Source organism: Ambystoma mexicanum, chromosome 2q (genome assembly GCF_040938575.1).
Source record: "Ambystoma mexicanum isolate Mex_15411 chromosome 2q, UKY_AmexF1_1, whole genome shotgun sequence".
Classification (NCBI taxonomy): domain Eukaryota; kingdom Metazoa; phylum Chordata; class Amphibia; order Caudata; family Ambystomatidae; genus Ambystoma; species Ambystoma mexicanum.
In genome coordinates, this window is record NC_090924.1 from 110,105,875 (window position 1) to 110,128,487 (window position 22,613).

General features: G+C 48.8%; 1 protein-coding gene across 2 annotated transcripts in view; it reads right to left on the bottom strand.

Moving 5' to 3' along the window:
- IFT140 (intraflagellar transport 140) overlaps positions 1-22,613 on the bottom strand; it is a 2,226,364-nt gene that overhangs the window by 325,580 nt on the left and 1,878,171 nt on the right. For both annotated transcript variants that reach the window (XM_069646971.1, XM_069646972.1), the window contains one exon: positions 17,537-17,727. In XM_069646971.1, the coding sequence (XP_069503072.1) occupies positions 17,537-17,727 (191 nt within the window). The remainder of the gene's footprint in view (positions 1-17,536; positions 17,728-22,613) is intronic.

Sequence of the window (22,613 nt, forward strand, 5' to 3'; positions counted from 1 at the left end):
ATCCCGTCTACCTCCTTAATCCAGGACAGGACCTCGTTCCAGTAGGTTTGTACCACTTGGCATCGTAGCCCTCTCTCATCTTGGCTATCCTCTGCGGGGGATAGTGCTACCTGTGGATCAGCTTGAGGGCCTGATGGCGATATTGGGGTGCAGCCGTGGAGCGATTGGCCTGTCTACATATCTTAGTCCATCTCCTTTCGGTGATGGGTGTGCCTAAATCTTTTTCCCATTGTACTTGGGAGGATGGGGAGTCCCGTGGGGTGGTAAACAGTAAAAAGCTGCAGAGCCGTGATATTACCCCTTTGGTCCCTTTGTGTGTGATAAGAAATTTCTCAAAGTCTGTTAAGTCTCGCCTAAGGGTGTCCCCCCATCTGCTTTCAGTAAGGGTCCCTTTGAGTTGGAAGTAGCAAAAGGGAGAAAGGTTGGGGAGGCCCAAGGCCTCCTTCAGATCCCCCAATGATATAAACACCCCTTCCGTCCAGAGTTGTCCAGCTCTACAAAGGCCAGCCTCGTACCATTATTGGAAGGCTAGTGGCTCGTTGATCCCCTCCCAGAGTGGAGGAGCCCAAATGCAGCTCAGGGCGAAGGCCATGTCGTGAGCCACCGAAGGTAGCCCCCTTCCCTCCATATTGTCCATAACACTCCCAGTACTGGATGGCTCAAAACTCTTCTCGGGATACTCGCCCTGGGAACCCACAACCACTCGTCTAGTGTGACCGGGGAGAAGAGGAAGTTGTCTAAACCCACCCACTACTTTTTCGGGCCCATCACCAGGTGATCCACCAGGATTTGCAGCTGTGATGCTAAGTCTGGGTAGTTAACTCCGCCCTCGTCCTTGGGTCTTATCAAGGTGTCGTAGGCAAATCTATGGGATTTTCCCGCCCAAAGGTAGCGGAGAAGAGTCTGCTTGATTTCTAGGAGGAAGGGCTTTGTTATCTCAGTTGGGAGCATTTGGAATAAATATAGGAATTTGGGGAGGATCACCATCTTTGAAAGAGGAGATTTTGAATGGCAAATAGACCTTGGCACAGAAGGCCATGATGTTGAAGTTTTGAGCTGCACCCTCGTGCTAAAGAAGCCAGAGACTGTGCTAAGCTCGAGTGTGTTGCCTTTTCCCGTGCTGTAAACGTGGGGAAGGGAAGCCAACGGCTTAAATATCCGGACATATCATTTCTTGAACACTTCTTTTGTATAACATTGTTTCCCACACTATTTGTATTTAGAGGTAAGGACTGGCAATAGGTTTATTAGTATAGGCCCTTTTATTTTGACAAAACACCACTAGGACTGCGTTATTATTTTTTTCTTTTTTATAACTCTGTTTATTAATTTTATTTATGAGTACATAACAGCGTAAAACAACCAGCAAGGTCACATGATATACGATCAGCAGTATTGACCATAAATTGTGTCCAGGCAGTACAATGATAAAACAGGCAGACCCGGGTCAGTCTCTCGGGTGTGGGCATCTAACCCCTTAAGGAAGATTGTGGGGCGCCCGGGCCACCTCCTTCAGGGGTTAACGAGAGCCTTCCCACTTCCCCCAGACTATCTGGAATTTCGTGGCACATCCTCTGTCCTTATAGATCTATCACTCTAGGGAAGCACATCTGTCCACCTCGTTGGACCATCGGTCTATACTCAGTTTTTCCGCCGAGCCTGAAGTTGCAGCCATTTGTTGCGTGCCCGCACTCAATGGCACCGCCAGGAGCAACTTAAAAAATGTATTAAAATCACCCTCCCCAGGTGGCGCTGTGGAGCAGCCCAAGATGGCTGCCTAGCTCCTGAGCTCCGTGTGGGACTGGGCGATATCCGTTTATATCTGCGGCCACACTGTGCGTTACACGCTTATCTCTGCATCACCTTTGCCCCACACCTCAGCGCCTCTGCCGAGCGAAATTCCGGCTCCTCTACGACCCCGGGTGACCCAATTCGGGGTCCTGGACTGGGCGGCCTGACTCCGGCTCTCTCCTCCGCGGTGTCTCAGGGCCTGGCACCTCTCCTGTGCGCTCGATCGGGCGGACTGCGGCCCGATCGGAATCCCGGCGGCCCCCAGGCGTCCTGGGTCTGACACCCCCCGGGAGCGGCCTGACTGGGGGCCCGTGGCCGGCAGTGACGCGGACGCGTCCCGGCCCTCCGCCGGCCGTGAGAGGACTCCGGCTGTGGTCCCTTGCGGGGGATCGGGGGGGTGAGCCCCCGGAAGGTGAGGGGCAGCTACCGGTAGGCCCTACATCCCCGCCCGGCCCCCCCCGGGCGGACTGCGGCCCGCTGGGGGACTCGTCAGCACACCGAGGCCGGCGGATCGGCAGCGACGTCCCCCACCAAGTCCCCGCTTGAGACTGGCTCTCTCCCCCGCGGTGTGCGCGGCGCCGGCCCGAGGCCTTCCCCCTTCTCAGGGCCTTGCACCTCTCCTGGGCGCTCGATCGGGCGGACTGCGGCCCGATCGGAGTCGCGGCGGCCTCCAGGCGTCCTGGGCCTGACACCCCCGGGAGCGGCCCGACTGGGGGCCGTGGCCGGTGACGACGCGGACGCGTCCCGGCCCTCCGCCGGCCGTGAGAGGGCCTTGGCTGTGGTCCCTTGCTGGGAGATCGGGGGGGTGCGCCCCGGAAGGTAAGGAGCGGCTGCCAGTGGCCCCTACATCCTCGCCCGGCCCCCCCGGGCGGACTGCGGCCCGCTGGGGGACCCGTTAGCACACCGCGGCCTGCGGATCGGCAGAGACGTTCCCCACCACGTCCCCGCTCGAGACTGGCTTAGTGGCGCCCCCCCCCCCCCCCAGATTCGCTTCCCGGGTCGCCTGCCTTTGCGGCCCGGTCCTCTCCGCACTGTGGGCCCTGGGTGCTGCCCAACACCAGCATACCCCAATCAGCCCCGCTGGGCCCTGTTCTCCTTCACCCGAGAGGCCCCCACAGCTGGGGTTCTCCCCCCTGGTATTTCCCCCGCACTCTTCTCTCTGATATTGGGACCTCCGCTTACTCCACCCCCGCGCATCAACCCACGATGCCTAGCAAGACCAAGGGATCCTCCAAGGGGGGTGCCATGGATAGATTCGCCAGGGCTGTCCAGAGGGAGGAGGCTGACCGGGACTTACCTATTACTGAGGAGCTGGAGAACAACGTTTGCCCCTCTCCTGCGGCCCCTGACCTGACCACGATCATGGAAGCTATGGCCAAAAACTTTGCTTCCTTTCACGAGAAGCTTGACGACATCAATGCCAATGTTGCCTCTTTAAAGACACGGGTGGATCAGGCGGGGACCAGGATCACAGACGCCGAAAACCGTATATCAACTAATGAGGATGCTATACATGCGCTACAAGATACTGTGGCATCACTGTCCCAAGATATGCGGAATGTGAAAGCAAAGTGTGAGGATCTCGAGTCGCGCTCCCGCAGGAACAATCTGCGTATTATCGGAGTGCCAGAAAACGCCTTAAAGGGTCGCATGGAAGACGCGGTCGAATCATTGTTGAGGTCCCTCCTGGGTGACCCCGCCATGTCCCCATACTTCACCGTAGAGCGCGCTCATCGGGCTCTGTCACCCAGACCCAAGCCAGGGGACATTCCCAGACCCATCATAGCCAGGATTCTCAATTACAGAGACAGAGATCTTATCCTCCGCCTGGCCCGAGAGAAGGGAGACCTGCGATTCGAGTCTCACACAGTGAGAATCTTCCCGGACTTCTCTGTAGCGGTCCAGCAAGAGAGGCGTCACTTTATTGGAGTCAAGAAACTACTCAGAGAACGGAATGTCCCCTATGCTATCCTGTTTCCAGCCCGTCTCAAAATCACACACAATGGGAAATTGTACTTTTTCACTGTACCAGAGGAGGCGGTGAAATTCATCGAGGCGCATCTACCGCTTCCCATCCCGGCGGGAGCTCAGGCTGAGGATGTCTGAGTCGATGCCACACACTAACTGGCCTTCTCTATCTTGTCCATGGTACTCGTCAATCGGAACGTGGTCATTGTAACAATTCACAACAGTCCTATGGTCTCAGGCCCCCTGTGTGCCCAGCCGGGCGAGGTGCTCGGCTGGCTATGGTGGCCTGTCTTCTGATCCGGGTACTGCAGAACCTGCCACTGACGGCGTTGCTGTCATGCATATTTGTCCTTAAAGCCGCCCACACGGCCACAGCACACCTCGCTGCATTTGCAATGTTCTTGGTTTTTTGGTTCCCGCTGCTTTGGTGCCACTGTTGGGCACGGGAAGGGTGTCATCCCTGTTGGATGTCGCCCCCCGACCTCCATGCTTTGGGGAGTGTCGGGTTAGCTGGAGATACCTGCGGGGAGGGGTGGGGGTTTCACACTGCAAGTTGGGGGTGGGCAGTGAGGGTGGGACGCGGTTGGGGTGGGGATTGGGGACATGTTTTCAAAAATGGCAGTGGCGGACTGACAGCTGGTCGCGCACCGGATCGCAATGCTCTAATTGTACATCATTCTGTTTCTGCATTTCAGCATCTGTGGTGGGATGTTCACTAAGCTTATTGAGATATATCTGTCCGCTTCAGTCATGGGCACTCTGTCACTGGGAGATCCGGTGACCATTGCACTGGGGTCCGGTACTGGGGGAGGGGGGATCTGGTGTCCTCTGACGTTGGACCACTATCTCTGGTTTCTCCGCAATGGGATTTTCTTGATTGAGGTACTAGTATGGCTGTGACGATAATGACATGGAATGTCCGGGGCCTCAGCAATTACACCAAGGGTCGCAGGATCATGGCTTACGCTAATAGGCACCACTGCAAGGTGTTACTCCTGCAGGAAACACACTCCACTGGCCCGTTGGCCAGAAGCATTGCGCCCACATGGGGTCCCCTCAGGTACTTCACGACCTACTCTACGAGGGCCCGTGGAGTGCTGACACTAATTCATAAGTCTCTTAAATTCTCTCTTCACAGAAGCTATATTGACCCGGGGGGGAGGTACGTCATCCTCCATTGCGCCATCGCCAACAGAGATTACCTACTCGTTAACACTTATGGCCCCAATGTAGACTCCCCTGAGTTTATTGATCAGGTGGTGTCCATACTCCTGGGATACGTGGGTGTACAGATCATCTGGGGTGGTGACATGAATTTTATTTTAGACCCTGCCGTGGACAGGACTGGCTCTGCCCCCAGACCCTTAGCGAGTGCAGCGCGCAGGCTCTTGACACACTGCAAGTCACTGGATATCCTGGACAGTTGGAGAGCTCTCCATCCGTTAACGCGGGAATACACATATTATTCATCGGTACATGATAGCTCTTCTAGAATTGATCTGATCCTACTGTCGGCCCAACTCATTGGTGGGGTTTCAGATATTCGTATACTTGCACGTACTCTGTCTGATCATTCACCGGTCGTACTGATCATTAACATGGGCATCCAAGCCCCCACCATGAATACTTGGCGCTTTAAATCGGCCGCCCTGCAAGACATCGTTTTCAAGGCAGACATTCTGTCGGATATTCGGTCCTACTTTGAATTCAACTCGCCACAGGACACCACCCGGGGGGTCCGCTGGGACGCCTTCAAGGTGTTCATTCGGGGGGCAGCCATCTCTAGGGAGTCCGGGGTTCTCAAGTCCATTAGGGCCTCCCTGTCGCGATCTGAAGCCAAACTGCGGGATCTTGAGCGGGCCCACCCCACCTCTGTTGACCCTGTCATCCTTTCCCAGATAAGTGAGGAACTGAAGCTGTTCAACGAGCAGGCCGGCAGGGAGGTGCAGTACTTTAGCCGACCTCAGGCGGCGCGGAAATACGGTGAGGGGGACAGACCTGGCAAAACTCTGGCCGCCTTGGCCAGGGGGGAGTGGGGGCCAGCCCAAATCACCTGCGTCAAAGGTAGCAATGGGTCGACCCAGTGGTCGGACCAACATATTTTAGAGACCTTCACAGACTTTTACTCCGAACTGTACTCGCAGCCTCCCGAACATAGCGAATCGCAGATGCGCGAGCTCCTTGCCCAGATCCCCACCACTGTCGTCTCCCATGCTACAAGGGAACAGCTAGACTCCCCCTTCACCCTGGACGAAATAGTGGAGGCCATTTCCAGCCTTCCGAAGGGTAAAGCACCGGGCTCCGACGGGCTTACGGCCGAATTCTTTCAGGAGCACGTGGCCATATTGGGCCCCGAATTGCTTGAGGTCTGGAATGAATCCCTGCGCCTGGGCTCTCTTCCCCCATCCCTACGTGAAGCTGTTATCACGGTTCTCCTTAAGCCTGGCAAGCCGCCCGATGAATGTGGCTCGTATCGCCCCCTCTCACTCATGAACCTAGATACGAAGATCTTCGCCAAGGTGATTGCGAATCGCTTTCTCCCGGTCATGCCTTATATGGTTCATGAGGACCAGTCCGGTTTTGTCCCTGGCAGATCCACATCACACAATATTAGACGGCTGCTCAACGTAATGGCCCGCATAGACCAGAGCGTGAGTGCGGTGGCGGTGACATTGGATGCCCAGAAGGCTTTTGACATGGTTTCCTGGAGATACATGTGGCTGGTTCTGGAAACCATGGGCGTCGGTCCTGGGATGATCTCCTACATCAGATTATTATACACCTCCCCGGTTGCCAGAGTCCGCGTCAACTCTCAAACTTCTACACTGTTTCCTCTCTTCCGGGGTACCCGCCAGGGATGCCCATTCTCCCCAATTCTGTTCGCCCTTGCCATCGAGCCTATGGCGGACTTTATCAGGGAACGACACATGCGCGGGGGAATACCTCTCCGGGGCGCCTCCGAGGTGGTCTCCCTATACGCGGACGATGTCCTTCTGTTCGTCAGGGACCCAGATCTCTACCTCGACCCTCTCCTCCGGGACGTCACCCGCATCGGGACTTTTTCAGGCTTCACTATAAATTACACAAAGTCCGAACTTTTCCCCCTCACACACTCCACACTTCACCCGGCCACTGAATACCCGCTCAGGTGGTCTCCCAATGGGATCAAATATCTGGGGGTTCATGTGTCCCGGACCAGGGAGACCCTTCTGGCTGACAACTATGTGACATTGGCTGCACTGGCCGAAGCCAAACTAGAGCGCTGGCGCTCTCTTCCTTTATCATTGGCCGGGCGGCTGTCGCTGGTCAAGATGATACTGCTCCCTAAGTTCCTGTACACGTTTACTAATGTTCCCATCTGGCCTGGAAATAGTTACTTCACTGATCTACACAAGCTGTGTGCCCAATTCTTGTGGCATTCCGGCGCGGTGCGGAAAAAGTGGGGTGCTATGACCCTTCCCTATGATAGGGGCGGGTTCACGGCCCCTGACTTGATGAGCTATTGGACTGCGGCGCAGGCACAATTTGCCACATACTGGTATCCTGGTCCTCCTTCCCGCCCGCATGTCAGGCTTGAAATCATTGCTGCTTCCGGTGCTAACATTATGTCCTTACTTCTACACCGGAAATATGAACCTGACTCTCCCATAGACCCCGTCCAGACCACCTTGTTTGCCTGGAGGCGGATATTCGCTGCTGCCCCTGAGACTCACCCTTACTACAAATGGCTCCCCGCATGGCGGGTCCCCAGTTTGGAACCCACGAATGACTCAGCCCTGGCACGGCACTGGCGGGACCTGGGTTATCTGGCCCTTACAGACTTTTACCCGGATGGGGTATTCATAACGCCACAGACGTGGAAACCAGCCCACTCGGGCTCGCCACTCGAGCTACTTCAGTTTTACCGACTCCGCGCAGCGTTCCGGGCAGCTTGGCCCACCTTCCCCAGCGAACCCCCAGACCACCCTGCCATCTCCTACATTGCTAACTCCGGGGGGGCGCGGGGAGTGGTCTCATCATTGTACAAACTCCTGCTCACTGCTTCAGCAACACCGCCCCCCAGGGCGAGAGAGGACTGGGCCTCTGAGCTGGGGGTTGTTATTTCAGAGCAGCTGTGGGGTAAAATGTGCTCCCACACCAGTAGGGTCTCTCTTAATTTTCGACATCGCACTATGCAGTACAAGCTGCTGAATAGGCTATACTATACGCCACGCAGACTTTCCAAATTCGCCCACTCCGGCACGCGACTCTGCCCCCGTTGTGGGGCGGAAGATGCCGGCCATCTCCACATGTTCTGGGATTGCCCCAACCTGGCCCCATTCTGGGATGAGATTTTTAAGACCATGTCCGCACTCTGTGATGCTGTGCTTGATCCTGACCCGATGGGGGCGTTGTTTGGTCAGTGGGATGCTGAGGGCGCCAGAGGAGAGGCCAGGCTGTTAAATGTATGCTGTGCAATTGCTAAAAAATGTATTCTTCAAAACTGGAACCGCTCGGCACCCCCCACTTTCCAGAAATGGTTGAACTTGGTGACCTGGTCCCGTGACTGCGAGGAGGACTACATTATTACCCTCCCAGCCCGGTCCCGGCCCAAAAACATTTGGACTGCCTTCAACAGCTATCTCAACGCTCTCGATGCTACCTCTTTGGCGGATGGCTCGCCCGAGACCCAATTTCTGTACATTGTGCTCCCCAATATGGCACTTAGCTGATCTTTATCTGCAAATGTATGCTACTGTGTGTGAACATCCCAGTGTAATGTACCTCGTCATGTTTAAAGACCATACTCTCGATTTGATGTGTGTGTATGTCAACTGCCACTGCCAGCAAAAATAAAAGTTTAAAAAAAAAAAAAATCACCCTCCCCATAGATTCCCAATAGTATCATTTTTCGGGTCCCCTGGAACCGGGGATGCCAAAACCTTGGAGATCCTGCTAATGCAGTTCGCCAAGAAGCTCTGTATTACTGTGCATCCCAGACCATGTGGGAAAAGGAGCGCTCTGCACCCTTACATCAGAGACATTCCCCCTTGTCCACCACCCCCCATCGCGCTATTGCTGTACGAGAGTAGTATGATTGGTGGAGTATTTTGAGTTGGATCACCCATAGCTTGGCATCAATACCTATCTTTCTAGGGAACATCAGTGCCTCCACCCATTCTTCAGTGTCCAGTGGGCCCAGGTCCCTTTCCCATTTCTCTTTTAGCCTTGCCAGTTCTCTGGGTCCAAAGGAGTTGAGGACCCGATATAGCGTGGAGGTGACCTTAGTCGGGATGTGGTCCGGGAGAACATTGGTCTCGAGGGGGGGGAACAGTTGGGAATTTTGCGCAGATTAGGGAATTGGGTGTTTATAGCGTGTGTAAATTATAAATGCCTGTAGTGGTACATGGGTTCTAACCCAAATTTCCCCTTCAGAGTCCCGAAGTCTAGGAGGCGCCCATCCTGCACTACGTCTCCAAGTGTGTGTATGCCTTGTCTCTCCCAATTCGAGAAGGGCCCCATTTTTCTGGATTTTGGGAAGGTGTTTGTTATAGCACAGAGGTTGGCCCAGTGTTGGTCTCGCTTTCTACCCAATGTGTTGATGGGCCTCACTCCAAACTCGGCTGTTCCGATGTGTGAGAGAGCAGGGTCTCCATGCAACCATTTGTTCACCACCCCTGTTTGCGCAGCCCAGTAGTAGGAGCGTGGACATGGCAGTCCAATGCCTCCCTCCCACACTGAGCGTTGCAGTGTTGTCAGGGCGGTACAAGGTTGCTCCCCCCCCCAGAGCAGTCCCCGTAGGACGCCATCTACTGCTACAAAAGTTGAGTGGGGGATGGGGAGTGTGGTGTTCTGAAGGACATATAAAAGTCTCGGGAGTGTCACCATTTAAAAAAATGCTGCTTTGCCCATAAGTGATAGGGGGAGGGACTGCCAGTGAGAAATATAGGCTGCAAATCTGAGTACGAGCAGTGTTCGGAAATTGCAGCATCGCCTCTCTGAAGTGGGAAGTAGACTGTTTTCTGCTTATTCACTTGAAGCCCACCAAAGTTTTGGTATTCTTGAGAAGGTCATCTGCGTACAAAGAGACGCGGTCTTCCCTTCCCCAAGGCCACAGAAACCCATCCCAGTTGTTATCCGTTCTAGGTCTGATTGCCAACAGTTCAATAGCCAGGAGGAACAATAGGGGGGAGAAGGGGAAACCCTCTCTAGTTCCACAGCCCAGCGGGAACACCTTGGAGGACCTGCCATTTACCCTCACAACCGCCTCGGGACAGTCATAGAGAAGTTTAACCCAGGATATGAATCCATGCCCGAATCCCATCTGTCCCATAATTTCCCACAGGGCTTTCCACCCCAACAAATGAAACGCTTTTTTGAAATCCACCGCCAGGAGTGCCGGTGGGTCCGAGACTGCAGGGGCACGATCAATAGCTAAGTTCATATGGGTGGATCTGCCAGGCATAAATCCACATGGGTCGGGTGGACAAGGGATTCTATCACTCCCAGCAACCTATTAGCTAGGATTTGTGCAAGAATTTTATTTAGCTTCACCATTTGCTGATAGACCGAACCCTATGGGGTTTACATAAACAGCAGAATGCCATCTCTGAATATGCAATGTTAAATATACTAACTATTAATGGTAAAAAAAATCGAATGTTATCAGATTCACAAGCAATACCAGATCAAAAATGGGTTACACATGGAGGGTCGACAAACAACAACTAGAGCCATCAAACTGCCTCACGTATCTTGGTTTTCAACTGCATACAAAGAACAATGCTTGTACTTTAATGGTGTGATTGATAACATTAATAGTTACTCACCGTAGTGACGAACTTACTCTTAGTCCATAGTCCCCTAAGTAAAAGTACAATGTTTTACAGGGAGGCATTGAATTGAAAAAAATCAGAGCACATAACTTCAGGTTTACGATCTCTCATATGATAGCTTATTATAGGATGAAGGTAGTACCTTGTTTAATGTATGGTATAGAGATCATATAGTAAAAAATATAGGGCGCCTGGCGGAGTCCTGATTTGCCCAGGTGGGTATATGTACACAAAAAGAAATAATCAGGATGAAGAAGATCCTATAGATAAGCCAGTTGTTGCCGTGCATGTATATTTATTTTACAAATATTGACATAACATACACAAAGGGGAAGATACAGTTGTGTCACAGGGATCGACACAGGTGTGGACACAGTTGTGTTTCGGCCGAAAACGTGGCTTGATTGAAGCCGGTCTGTATGCTGGCCTTCATCAGGAAAGGCACCATTGGTGGTGCTGTCCGTTGATACTGTGGGTGTAAGAGAGGCAGTGAGGATCTTCAAAGAAAGGGGTGATTTAATTGATTTAGGATAGTATTAGATACAATGTTACATTTCATGGTGCAACTAAAAAGCGGCTTACCTGCTGCACCAGTGGCAGTGGCAAGCTGGGAACTATCCTCACGTAGTTAAAGGATAGTATGTGCGTAATAGCACTTAGGAATCTGCCTGTGAATGTTTCAGGTCGACATCTCTCGGGTTCATACTGACTGTGAAAGACCACAGCGGGTCCCGGACCTGAGAGAAAAAGAATACAGGATCAGAACGCATGATCCTGGATCAGGATTAAGAGGATCGTAAAAGAATCCTACTTGGGGTAGATTACCCTCGAAAAGCATGGGGGTGAGCGAGTGCGTGGCTATGGGGTGTGGACCTCTGGCCGGTGGTTCAGGTGGTCTGAAAGACTAAAATTGAAGTAGTGAAACCGATTTGGGAAAAACAATTGATTTGGGGAAAAAATACTGGGGGTGTAGAGGACTTAGAGTGCCTAAAGATGCGTGCATGAAGTGGCGCTGAGAGGTAGTGGGGAACACTATATTCCATGCAGTTAGACCTAGTTGGAAAAATGCCATTTCCTAGCAAGCTTACCGTAGTGTGTCCGGCGTTCCTCCGTATACGGGGTCCTCAGCTCGAAATGAAACTGTGAGGAGAATGCTGGCTGCTAAGTAGATATGCATAGTGCAGGCTAGGCGGCAGCCAATCAAAAAAGCGCATTGGAAGTGCCCAATCGGTACAGGGAAAAGTTTGAACCAATCGCGTGTTGTCAAGAAGGTGAAGCATACTAGAACTACCCAAACAGTGGAGCATCATGGGAAGTGTGGTCCTTAGAGCGGTGCTAACAGGCTAAAGCAATGCTGAATGGGATGTACTGAATGCAAAATGTAGAAAGAGTGTGTTGGAAAAAGGCAAAACGGTTGGCTCCGAGTCTGGTAACATTTCATAATGGTTCCATGGAGACACCTAATGTTTATTTAATTGTTACCAGTGGGAGGTGCGTTGAGAATATACATTTTGCAGGCTAGGAGGCAGCCAATCAAAACGAATTGTGAATGCCCAATGGGTATAGGAAGGAGTGTGAACCAATCGCATCCTGAAAATGGAGCATGATTGAACTACTCAAATGGTGGAGCATCATGGGAGGTGTGGTCCCAGAGGCGGTGTTTGTAGGCTAAAGCAATGTTGAATGGGAATAAGTAGTAATTGCCAGATATCCAAACAATAGGTGAACAAACCACAGTCCATTTGAATACATGTGTACACTTGGTGTTACATAGATTATAATAGCCAGAAATTAAAACAATTTTATACAGTAACACAGTTGTTCAAAAAATGCAAGCTGAGATATCTATATAGCTAGCCCCTGGTGTCCCAAACTGGTAAAGGAGGGTGAGGGGGTTAGAAATGTTTCCATTCAACGGTTATATTTAAACCGTGACGTACGGTGTCCAATTTGTGAACCCATTTCTGTTCCAGTCTTGTCAGAGTCAAATTGATATCACCCCCACGACGTTGTGGTTGAAGCTGTTGTAGCACGGTCCATGAAAATTGTTCATGAGTATGGCCCTTTTTGGTGTAGTGTTCAACGAGTGGTTTGTCTTGGACTGAGTTCTTTATACAAGACCTGTGTTCATTAATCCTTTGTTTTACGGGCCTTATAGTTCTACCAATGTAAATCAAATCACAGGGACATTTGATGGCATAGATAACACATCTGCTCTCGCAGTTGGTGTGGCTGTTCATCTTCCATGTGAAGTCCTTGTGTGTGAAAGTCTTGCTGTTGGTGGTGTATTTGCAGGCGATACAGTGTCCACAACTAAAGTGCCCAGTAACTGGAGGGATACTCCATAAGGTTGCCGTCGTTCTCATGGGTTCCAAAAATGTGTGTACCAGGGTATCTCTTAGGTTCCTGTTTTTCTTGAAAGCGAACAGTGGTTTCTTCGCTAGGCTGCCCTCGTTCTTAATTAAATACCAGTTTCTGTTGATGGTGCTCTTTATGAGATTGCTGACCGGGTTGAAGGTAGTTACACAGACAATCCTGTTAGTGGGATTTTTTTCTTTTGCTGTCAAACAAATAGAGCGGTCGGTGTTCTCTGCTCTCTTCCTGGCAGCCCTGATGGATTTTTTTGGGGTAGCCTCTCTGTCTTAGGCGTATTTGAAGTTGTTTTGCATGATGGACGAATTTCTCTTTGTCGGTACAGTTTCGACGGATGCGAAGAAATTGGCCGTACGGAAGGTTGTATTTTAACCCTTCTGGGTGGTAACTCGTGAAATGTAGCAAGGTGTTTCTGTCGGTGGGCTTTCTGAAAAGTTCTGTTTTCAACATATCTCCAGATCGATAAATATGTAGATCGAGAAAGTTGATTGCTTGATAGTCCCACTCGATGGTGAATTTTATGTGGGTATTCTGTGTATTCAGCCACTGATGAAAAGCCAGAAGTGATTCTAGATTGCCCTCCCAGATCATGAGCACATCGTCAATGTAGCGGCGCCAAATTTTGATGTGTGATCTGTGGGGGTTGTTGTTATAAATGTTATCTTCCTCATATTGGGCCATGTAGAGGTTCGCGACGTCTGGTGCAAAGGTGGCCCCCATACTAACGCCTTTGATCTGTTGGTACATTTGTTGGCCGAATAGAAAAAAGTTTTCTCCCATAGCTATTCGGATACATTCTACAAGGAAGTTGGTCGGTATGGTGGTGGTGTCGGTTCTTCTTTCAAGGCAAGTTGCCAGTGCTTGTAGTCCTTCCATTTGTGGGATGGAGGTGTATAATGCCTCTACGTCCATAGTGACGAGGATGGAATCAGCGGTAAGGTGTATGGCGTCCAGGATCTTAATAGTCTCCGTGCTGTCTTTTATGTAGGAGGCCATTTTTCCAACAAAAGGTTTCATGAAGAAATCTGTATACAACGAAAGGGGTTCCAGAAGAGAGTCACAAGCAGAGACAATAGGTCTTCCTGGTGGTGTTGTTGCATGCTTATGGATTTTGGGTAGTATGTAGAAGGCTGGGATTCTGGGGTGTGTCTTGTTTAAAAACGCTTGTTCATCCTGACAGATCCATCCTTCGTCTTCGGCGTGTTTTGTAAGGTTGCCGATTTCCTCTAAAGGAAATACATGGCCCAATATGAAGAAGATAACATTTATAACAACAACCCCCACAGATCACACATCAAAATTTGGCGCCGCTACATTGACGATGTGCTCATGATCTGGGAGGGCAATCTAGAATCACTTCTGGCTTTTCATCAGTGGCTGAATACACAGAATACCCACATAAAATTCACCATCGAGTGGGACTATCAAGCAATCAACTTTCTCGATCTACATATTTATCGATCTGGAGATATGTTGAAAACAGAACTTTTCAGAAAGCCCACCGACAGAAACACCTTGCTACATTTCACGAGTTACCACCCAGAAGGGTTAAAATACAACCTTCCGTACGGCCAATTTCTTCGCATCCGTCGAAACTGTACCGACAAAGAGAAATTCGTCCATCATGCAAAACAACTTCAAATACGCCTAAGACAGAGAGGCTACCCCAGAAAAATCCATCAGGGCTGCCAGGAAGAGAGCAGAGAACACCGACCGCTCTATTTGTTTGACAGCAAAAGAAAAAAATCCCACTAACAGGATTGTCTGTGTAACTACCTTCAACCCGGTCAGCAATCTCATAAAGAGCACCATCAACAGAAACTGGCATTTAATTCAGAACGAGGGCAGCCTAGCGAAGAAACCACTGTTCGCTTTCAAGAAAAATAGGAACCTAAGAGATACCCTGGTACACACATTTTTGGAACCCATGAGAACGACGGCAACCTTATGGAGTATCCCTCCAGTTACTGGGCACTTTAGTTGTGGACACTGTATCGCCTGCAAATACACCACCAACAGCAAGACTTTCACACACAAGGACTTCACATGGAAGATGAACAGCCACACCAACTGCGAGAGCAGATGTGTTATCTATGCCATCAAATGTCCCTGTGATTTGATTTACATTGGTAAAACTATAAGGCCCGTAAAACAAAGGATTAATGAACACAGGTCTTGTATAAAGAACTCAGTCCAAGACAAACCACTCGTTGAACACTACACCAAAAAGGGCCATACTCATGAACAATTTTCATGGACCGTGCTAAAACAGCTTCAACCACAACGTCGTGGGGGTGATATCAATTTGACTCTGACAAGACTGGAACAGAAATGGGTTCACAAATTGGACACCGTACGTCACGGTTTAAATATAACCGTTGAATGGAAACATTTCTAACCCCCTCACCCTCCTTTACCAGTTTGGGACACCAGGGGCTAGCTATATAGATATCTCAGCTTGCATTTTTTGAACAACTGTGTTACTGTATAAAATTGTTTTAATTTCTGGCTATTATAATCTATGTAACACCAAGTGTACACATGTATTCAAATGGACTGTGGTTTGTTCACCTATTGTTTGGATATCTGGCAATTACTACTTATTCCCATTCAACATTGCTTTAGCCTACAAACACCGCCTCTGGGACCACACCTCCCATGATGCTCCACCATTTGAGTAGTTCAATCATGCTCCATTTTCAGGATGCGATTGGTTCACACTCCTTCCTATACCCATTGGGCATTCACAATTCGTTTTGATTGGCTGCCTCCTAGCCTGCAAAATGTATATTCTCAACGCACCTCCCACTGGTAACAATTAAATAAACATTAGGTGTCTCCATGGAATCATTATGAAATGTTACCAGACTCAGAGCCAACCGTTTTGCCTTTTTCCAACACACTCTTTCTACATTTTGCATTCAGCACATCCCATTCAGCATTGCTTTAGCCTGTTAGCACCGCTCTAAGGACCACACTTCCCATGATGCTCCACTGTTTGGGTAGTTCTAGTATGCTTCACCTTCTTGACAACACGCGATTGGTTCAAACTTTTCCCTGTACCGATTGGGCACTTCCAATGCGCTTTTTTGATTGGCTGCCGCCTAGCCTGCACTATGCATATCTACTTAGCAGCCAGCATTCTCCTCACAGTTTCATTTCGAGCTGAGGACCCCGTATACGGAGGAACGCCGGACACACTACGGTAAGCTTGCTAGGAAATGGCATTTTTCCAACTAGGTCTAACTGCATGGAATATAGTGTTCCCCACTACCTCTCAGCGCCACTTCATGCACGCATCTTTAGGCACTCTAAGTCCTCTACACCCCCAGTATTTTTTCCCCAAATCAATTGTTTTTCCCAAATCGGTTTCACTACTTCAATTTTAGCCTTTCAGACCACCTGAACCACCGGCCAGACGTCCACACCCCATAGCCACGCACTCGCTCACCCCCATGCTTTTCGAGGGTAATCTACCCCAAGTAGGATTCTTTTACGATCCTTTTAATCCTGATCCAGGATCATGCGTTCTGATCCTGTATTCTTTTTCTCTCAGGTCCGGGACCCGCTGTGGTCTTTCACAGTCAGTATGAACCCGAGAGATGTCGACCTGAAACATTCACAGGCAGATTCCTAAGTGCTATTACGCACATACTATCCTTTAACTACGTGAGGATAGTTCCCAGCTTGCCACTGCCACTGGTGCAGCAGGTAAGCCGCTTTTTAGTTGCACCATGAAATGTAACATTGTATCTAATACTATCCTAAATCAATTAAATCACCCCTTTCTTTGAAGATCCTCACTGCCTCTCTTACACCCACAGTATCAACGGACAGCACCACCAATGATTAATTTGTAGAAAAGGGCTGATGGGATACTGGCTGTAGCTGAATTGTCTACTCGAGATCTAATAGAACAGCCAGACCAGAAAAAAAGTACTTGATTGGATGGGACTGGATCAACACATTGGGAAAAATGAGGGGATACAGACTTTATAATATTCTCTCTCCTCTGGACAAACCTCTGGGAGTAATCCCTAGATATTTAAGGACATTTCCCAATGGGAATTGGGCTGGCGAGTTTCTTCCCTATAGGCTCAATATTCTCCCAATGGGGGAAATCTGTAATTTAACATCAATATTGGAATATAACTTAAGAGGATGCCCCTTGTGTGAAAATGTTTCAGTGACTCAGAACAGAGAACATATACTCCTAGAATGTCCTGCTTTGATAAAAGAAAGATCCATCTGGTTGGGCAGATTTGTTTACAATTATGCATTACTTGATCCTGCACTTTTCTTTGCAAGGATCTCTAGTGGCAATGAAACACCTGTGACTATTGCTGTTATCAAGTTACTTAAAGTAGCCGGGTTGATCAAGTTGTGATTTTAATGTGAGGCTACCTTTTTTCTTGTTTAACTAATGTGTTAAAGTAACAACTAGCCATTTTAATTTTACACTGTTTAACATTGTTCTTATACTTTTTAATGAAAATGTATTTTGTTCTTTTTGTATTCTATTGTGTAATGTTGGGTAACTACAACCAAAATCACAAATAAAGAAATCGTCATGTTTTACTGCCACTTACTAAGTGAGAGCAATGTTCCGGTCTCCATTAGCCTCCAAGTGCTTGCCATAGTTGTAGTACGTTGATCGCAGATGAACTCTGTCATGAATTTCTGCTGTTTCAATAGCTTTCTGCCAGTTTCCTGAAGCCTGATAGAACTTGTTCAGCAAATCATACCGCTTGCAGCTCTTGTATAGTTGCTCAGCATCGTCCTAGACAGCGCAGAAATAGACAATCTTCAATTATAAATTTGAACACCAGACTAAGACATTCCAATACTTCCAATGCCTATCCAGACAAGGGTCTGTAAACTGCAAAAGAAAAGAAATATGGGGATTTCCGAAGGTAAAATGTTACCTTCAATATAGATCTAAATATCACTCAGAAAACAAATGCAGACAGTCAGCTGCCAGAAATTAAGAGTTACTCACCTTAGTGACTAACGTACTCTTAGCCCATAGTCCCCTTTCCTCCATACTGTATGGGGCGTCCCTTGCGAGGGACGGGACACGGAACCTTTTTCACCAGAAAAATCTTCTTCCCCTTGAAATGTAGGGGCGCATGGGGGTGCGGCCCTCGGTGCATGCGCTCGCCTGACTCTGCCCACCAGCGCCACTCCTCAGTCCCCATTGACGCGTTCACAATATACAACATTGCCTAATGACACCAGTATTATTAGGGGGGAGGATGGTGGGACGTATGGAGGAAAGGGGACTACGGACTAAGAGTACGTTAGTCACTACGGTGAGTAACTATTAATTACTTGTACGTCCCGTCCCTTTCCTCCAGATTGTATGGCCGATTACAACTGAATCTAGCCCTAGGGTGGAAAGGAGACCCTCCTTAAGCAAACTGGTTTCTCAGAACCGCCTGCCTGAAAGCCGCATCTGACCTAGAGGTGACGTCCAGACAGTAGTGCTTGCAAAAAGCAGAGGGAGTGGCCCAGGTGGCTGCCCTGCTGATGACTTGCCAAAGTACATGACGTTGGAACGCAATGACCGTGCTCTTGGCCCTGATAGCAGGGGCATGCAGATTAGCCAGAAGTGACCTCTGCTGCACCTCATAGGCCTCCTTGATGGCCGCGACCATCCACTTTGCGATGGAGGCCTTGGAAGCCTGATAACCTGGCCTTGAACCACCAAAGGTGACAAAAAGGGCATCCTACTTGCGGAATTCCTTGGTCCTGTCCAGGTAGTACTTCAGAGCGCTTCTGACATCCAGAAAATACAAATCCCTCTGAGGCTCATCCTTGGGATCGGCGAAGAAAGTAGGTAAGGCTATCTCCTCGTTCAGGTGGAAGGCGGATGAGACCTTGGGTAGGAACGCAGGGTGCATCCGGAGGACCACCTTATCCTTGTGAAAAGTGGTGTAGGCGATAGGTTTTAGTGTTTCAGAGTGACCTGCTCAGGAACCACGCTAAGAGGGCTAGTTTGTGAGGAGAAGGGTGGAGATCCCTGCCCCCCTGCTGGGTCAGGAGTGCAGCTGGGCCCTGAAGGGCCCCTGAGGGACCATCGGATGTGGAAACAAATCACAATAACCACACACGAATGGATACGCCAGACACGAGGTTCTGATCCCAAAATCTAGGGTTTATTGCAATACAAAATAGTCCCAGTTGGCCAAATGGTCCCACGCCCCGCGACGTGTGTCTAACAGACCTCGGGAGATGCAAGAAAGTGAGAGACGTACATCAGCTACATATATACAAAAGGAGCACCTTACAATCAGCAATGGCCCAGTATGACACATTCGATGCCGCCCCCAATTCATTTCTCTTTGAATTAGAGGCGATGATTGACCATTGTGACAAATATGACACCTTAGACCACCATATTTAGTAATGGTTTGCAATCTTCAATTTTACAGACACCATTTTTATTTGCGAGAACACAGCGTTTCTGTTTTCATGGGCAAGCTGCGCGTAAGAGACTAGCACATACCAGGCCTCACTATCTCCTAGTTTCGATTCTCGCTCTAGAGGTCAGCACGCTCTCCAGGCCTCACTGTGCTCAGAAAGGGGGGCCGTAAAGAAGAACATAATTCAACTCTTTAAATGCTGGCTTCATACATTGCTATTCTTTCAGGAGACTCGCTGGCATTTGTGTACTGATTAAAATGCCTTGCTCCCTGCCTTCAAGGATATGTGAGGGAGGGAATCTGGCATTTCTGTCTGGCTTTCCAGTGTAATGTTTCAACATGTTTCTTAGCCTTGGATCATTGAAGCAAAATAATATCTAGAGCAAAGCAGTTTTACATGAGGCAAAGTGGCAACGTTAGAGAGAGCAGAGAGAAAACAAAATGGCAATTCTGGTCATCTTAAAATGGCCTCATTCTAGGTGAACTGATAGCTATGTAATAACTAATGAGTATATATTCTTAACACTGTAAATGAGGTGATTGGTCTTCGGCCAACCAATTATTCATGCATTTCCTATCGCCCAATGGGTGTTTAGAATTTCTGGACTAACAAACTCTCCTCTTGGCCGTATGCCAAATGCCTCATCCATACATTGCATCCCGCTCCGACCAAGTATTTGGATCAGATTCGGAATCTGATTCAAATTCTTACTCATATATACTTGTTGTCTCCTCCTTATTATTATCAATGTCGATTGCCATGAATTCTTTAATGGTTTCAGATTCATTACTATTGTGAGTGCTTGATTTGATTTAGTAATGTTTTTTCGTTCTATCATTTGTACACATTCTTCACTAATTTTAGTACATACTATATGGAGACAATGTATGCAACAATAACATGTCACGAATATTCCTAGGATTGCTACTAGGATTGCAAATAGCTTCCATCCCCAGGATCGTAACACTTCCCAAAACCAGGATATTATGTTCAATTCCCAGCCTCCTTCAGGAGGGGGGTGGAGATCCGAGCCCAATACATGCAATTATCTTATCGCCTCAAAAATCGTGGGGGAGAAGTCACTTACAAATACGCAACACGCTGATCCCATGATTTTGCAAACACCGCTGCAATCAACTAAGATTATATCTAATAATCAATATATCAAGGGCCATGCTATTTTGCAGTGACATCAATCTAATTCCTTTCTCTTCAAGAGTCATATTATATAATATATCAGTGGTTCCATTTATTGTTTCTTCCAATATCCTAGACAGTCTTATGTTATAAGAGTTTATCCCCTGGCCCCAAAATGTTACAAATGATTTTGCTATGTCTTCTGCAATCAACCCGTCTTCAATTTTCCGGCGAGGTCGTGACCTGGTCAATCTGGTTATATCTGATGTTTTAAAAGAAACACCGCAGGAAACAGAAATCCCAAATAACACGTGCCTCCCCAGTTCCTAGGTAACCAAAAATATGCTTTTTCTCCACATATGAAATACACAGGATCTCCCACATATATTGGTTCCACTTCTTTAACAAGGAATGCTATGTTCCTGCATCTGGTAAATGTTCCTACCTGGAAAGAACCCTTTTTCTTTAAACAGAATGGGACAGAATGAGGGTTATAATTCACTGTATATGAAAGGAGTTCCGCATCCGTATTCCCCTGTGGGTTCATGTGGAACGTGATCACGTAAATTTTATAAGGTGCAGACAATCTATCCTGTGGCATTATTGCTGGTGTAATTAATCGTCTTTTATGGAATATGTAATCACTTCCTCGAATTCATTCATGTTTGTTTTGTCTAATTGACCAGTTTCACTTTTGTTCCATTTCCCATAATATAAGGCACTTAGAGAAGCATAACATGTAGAAGTTAAGTGCAGGGGCTGTACATACCATCCTATTCCTTTGCCACCATGTTGAGGCAAGTGGGCACAAACCCAACAATATTTTTTTCTTAGTATTGAGTGTGTCATATTCATTATTAATAGCAATGTGTTGTTCCCATATCCTTCCCTATGTTTCTCTTCCATTGGGGACAAGGTATAGGAAATCACATGGACTGGGCTTTCCATTGTGGAAATGTTTACAATAGGCAAAAGTACTTCAAGAGGGTGTGTTTCTTCTAGGTACCATAATACTGATATGGTCAATATTGGGGCTAATATACTCATTATAAACATTATTATGGTTAGACCCAACATACAATTCTTTCGACCATGTCCCCTTTTTTCACCTTACTATGTACTGCGTTTAACTCGCTATCAGCATTGGTGCAGGAGGGGGCATTTGCTGGTTCTGACATTCTTTTCTCATCCTTCTTCTTCTGCTGTGCTCGCCGTGAATATCTTTTGTTCATGTGCTTCTCAGGATGTTGAAAGAGTTCAATCAATGTCTACAGTCTTTCTATGCCAGTTTGCGATCTGCCTGGATTGCTTATTCATTTGGCAAGGCCTCCGTGCATTTTGCACATTGCTCTAGAATTTCAGAGCAGCTGCCTTTGTACCACGTGCGCCCCGCTTGTTCGCTCGGGTTCTTGACACATGGAGTTGCGTTTGGTGAGCTGTCTGACTTGCACAACTCTTATGCCACCCTCCTCTAGGCCTCCGGTTCCCACTTCATCCGAAAATAGGAAACAGAGGCAAGAAAATCACAAAGAGATGAAAATGTGATCACTCCTTTTTTAAGCTCCGCAGGTTGTACCGATTGGCTCCCAGTATCGTGTGATCGACAAATAGTGCGGGTGCACTTCCGGTCTCAAGCTTCGAGTCAGCCTGGGGCACAATGGCAGATGATGATTGGTGCCCAGGCGACAATGCAGGCTGTGGCGCAACAGAAGATGGTGGGCGCAACGGAGGTATGCGCTTGATGTCCACCAGCAGGGGTGCAGCTTCTGCTGGACAACGTTGAGGCACTCTTTGCCCTTCCACTTTTATGGCAATCTCATCAGGCTTTGTTTCAGGATTAGGCAGCTTCTGTGGCAAGGGACTGGCAATGGCATTTTTCGTTTCTGGAACCGATCTCTTTCTGGTCTTTGTCCCGATCAGATGACGTGTCAAATGGCGATGGGACTTGCTTGGCGTGCGTGGCATGAATCCACGCCTTCCGTCCACCCACGCGTATCGCTGTCTGCGTGGTCAGGAGTATTTGGAATGGCCCACGCCACCTGGGTGCCAGCAATGTTTTCCCTTCGTAGTTTCTGATCAGCACCCAGGTTCCTGGCTCCAATG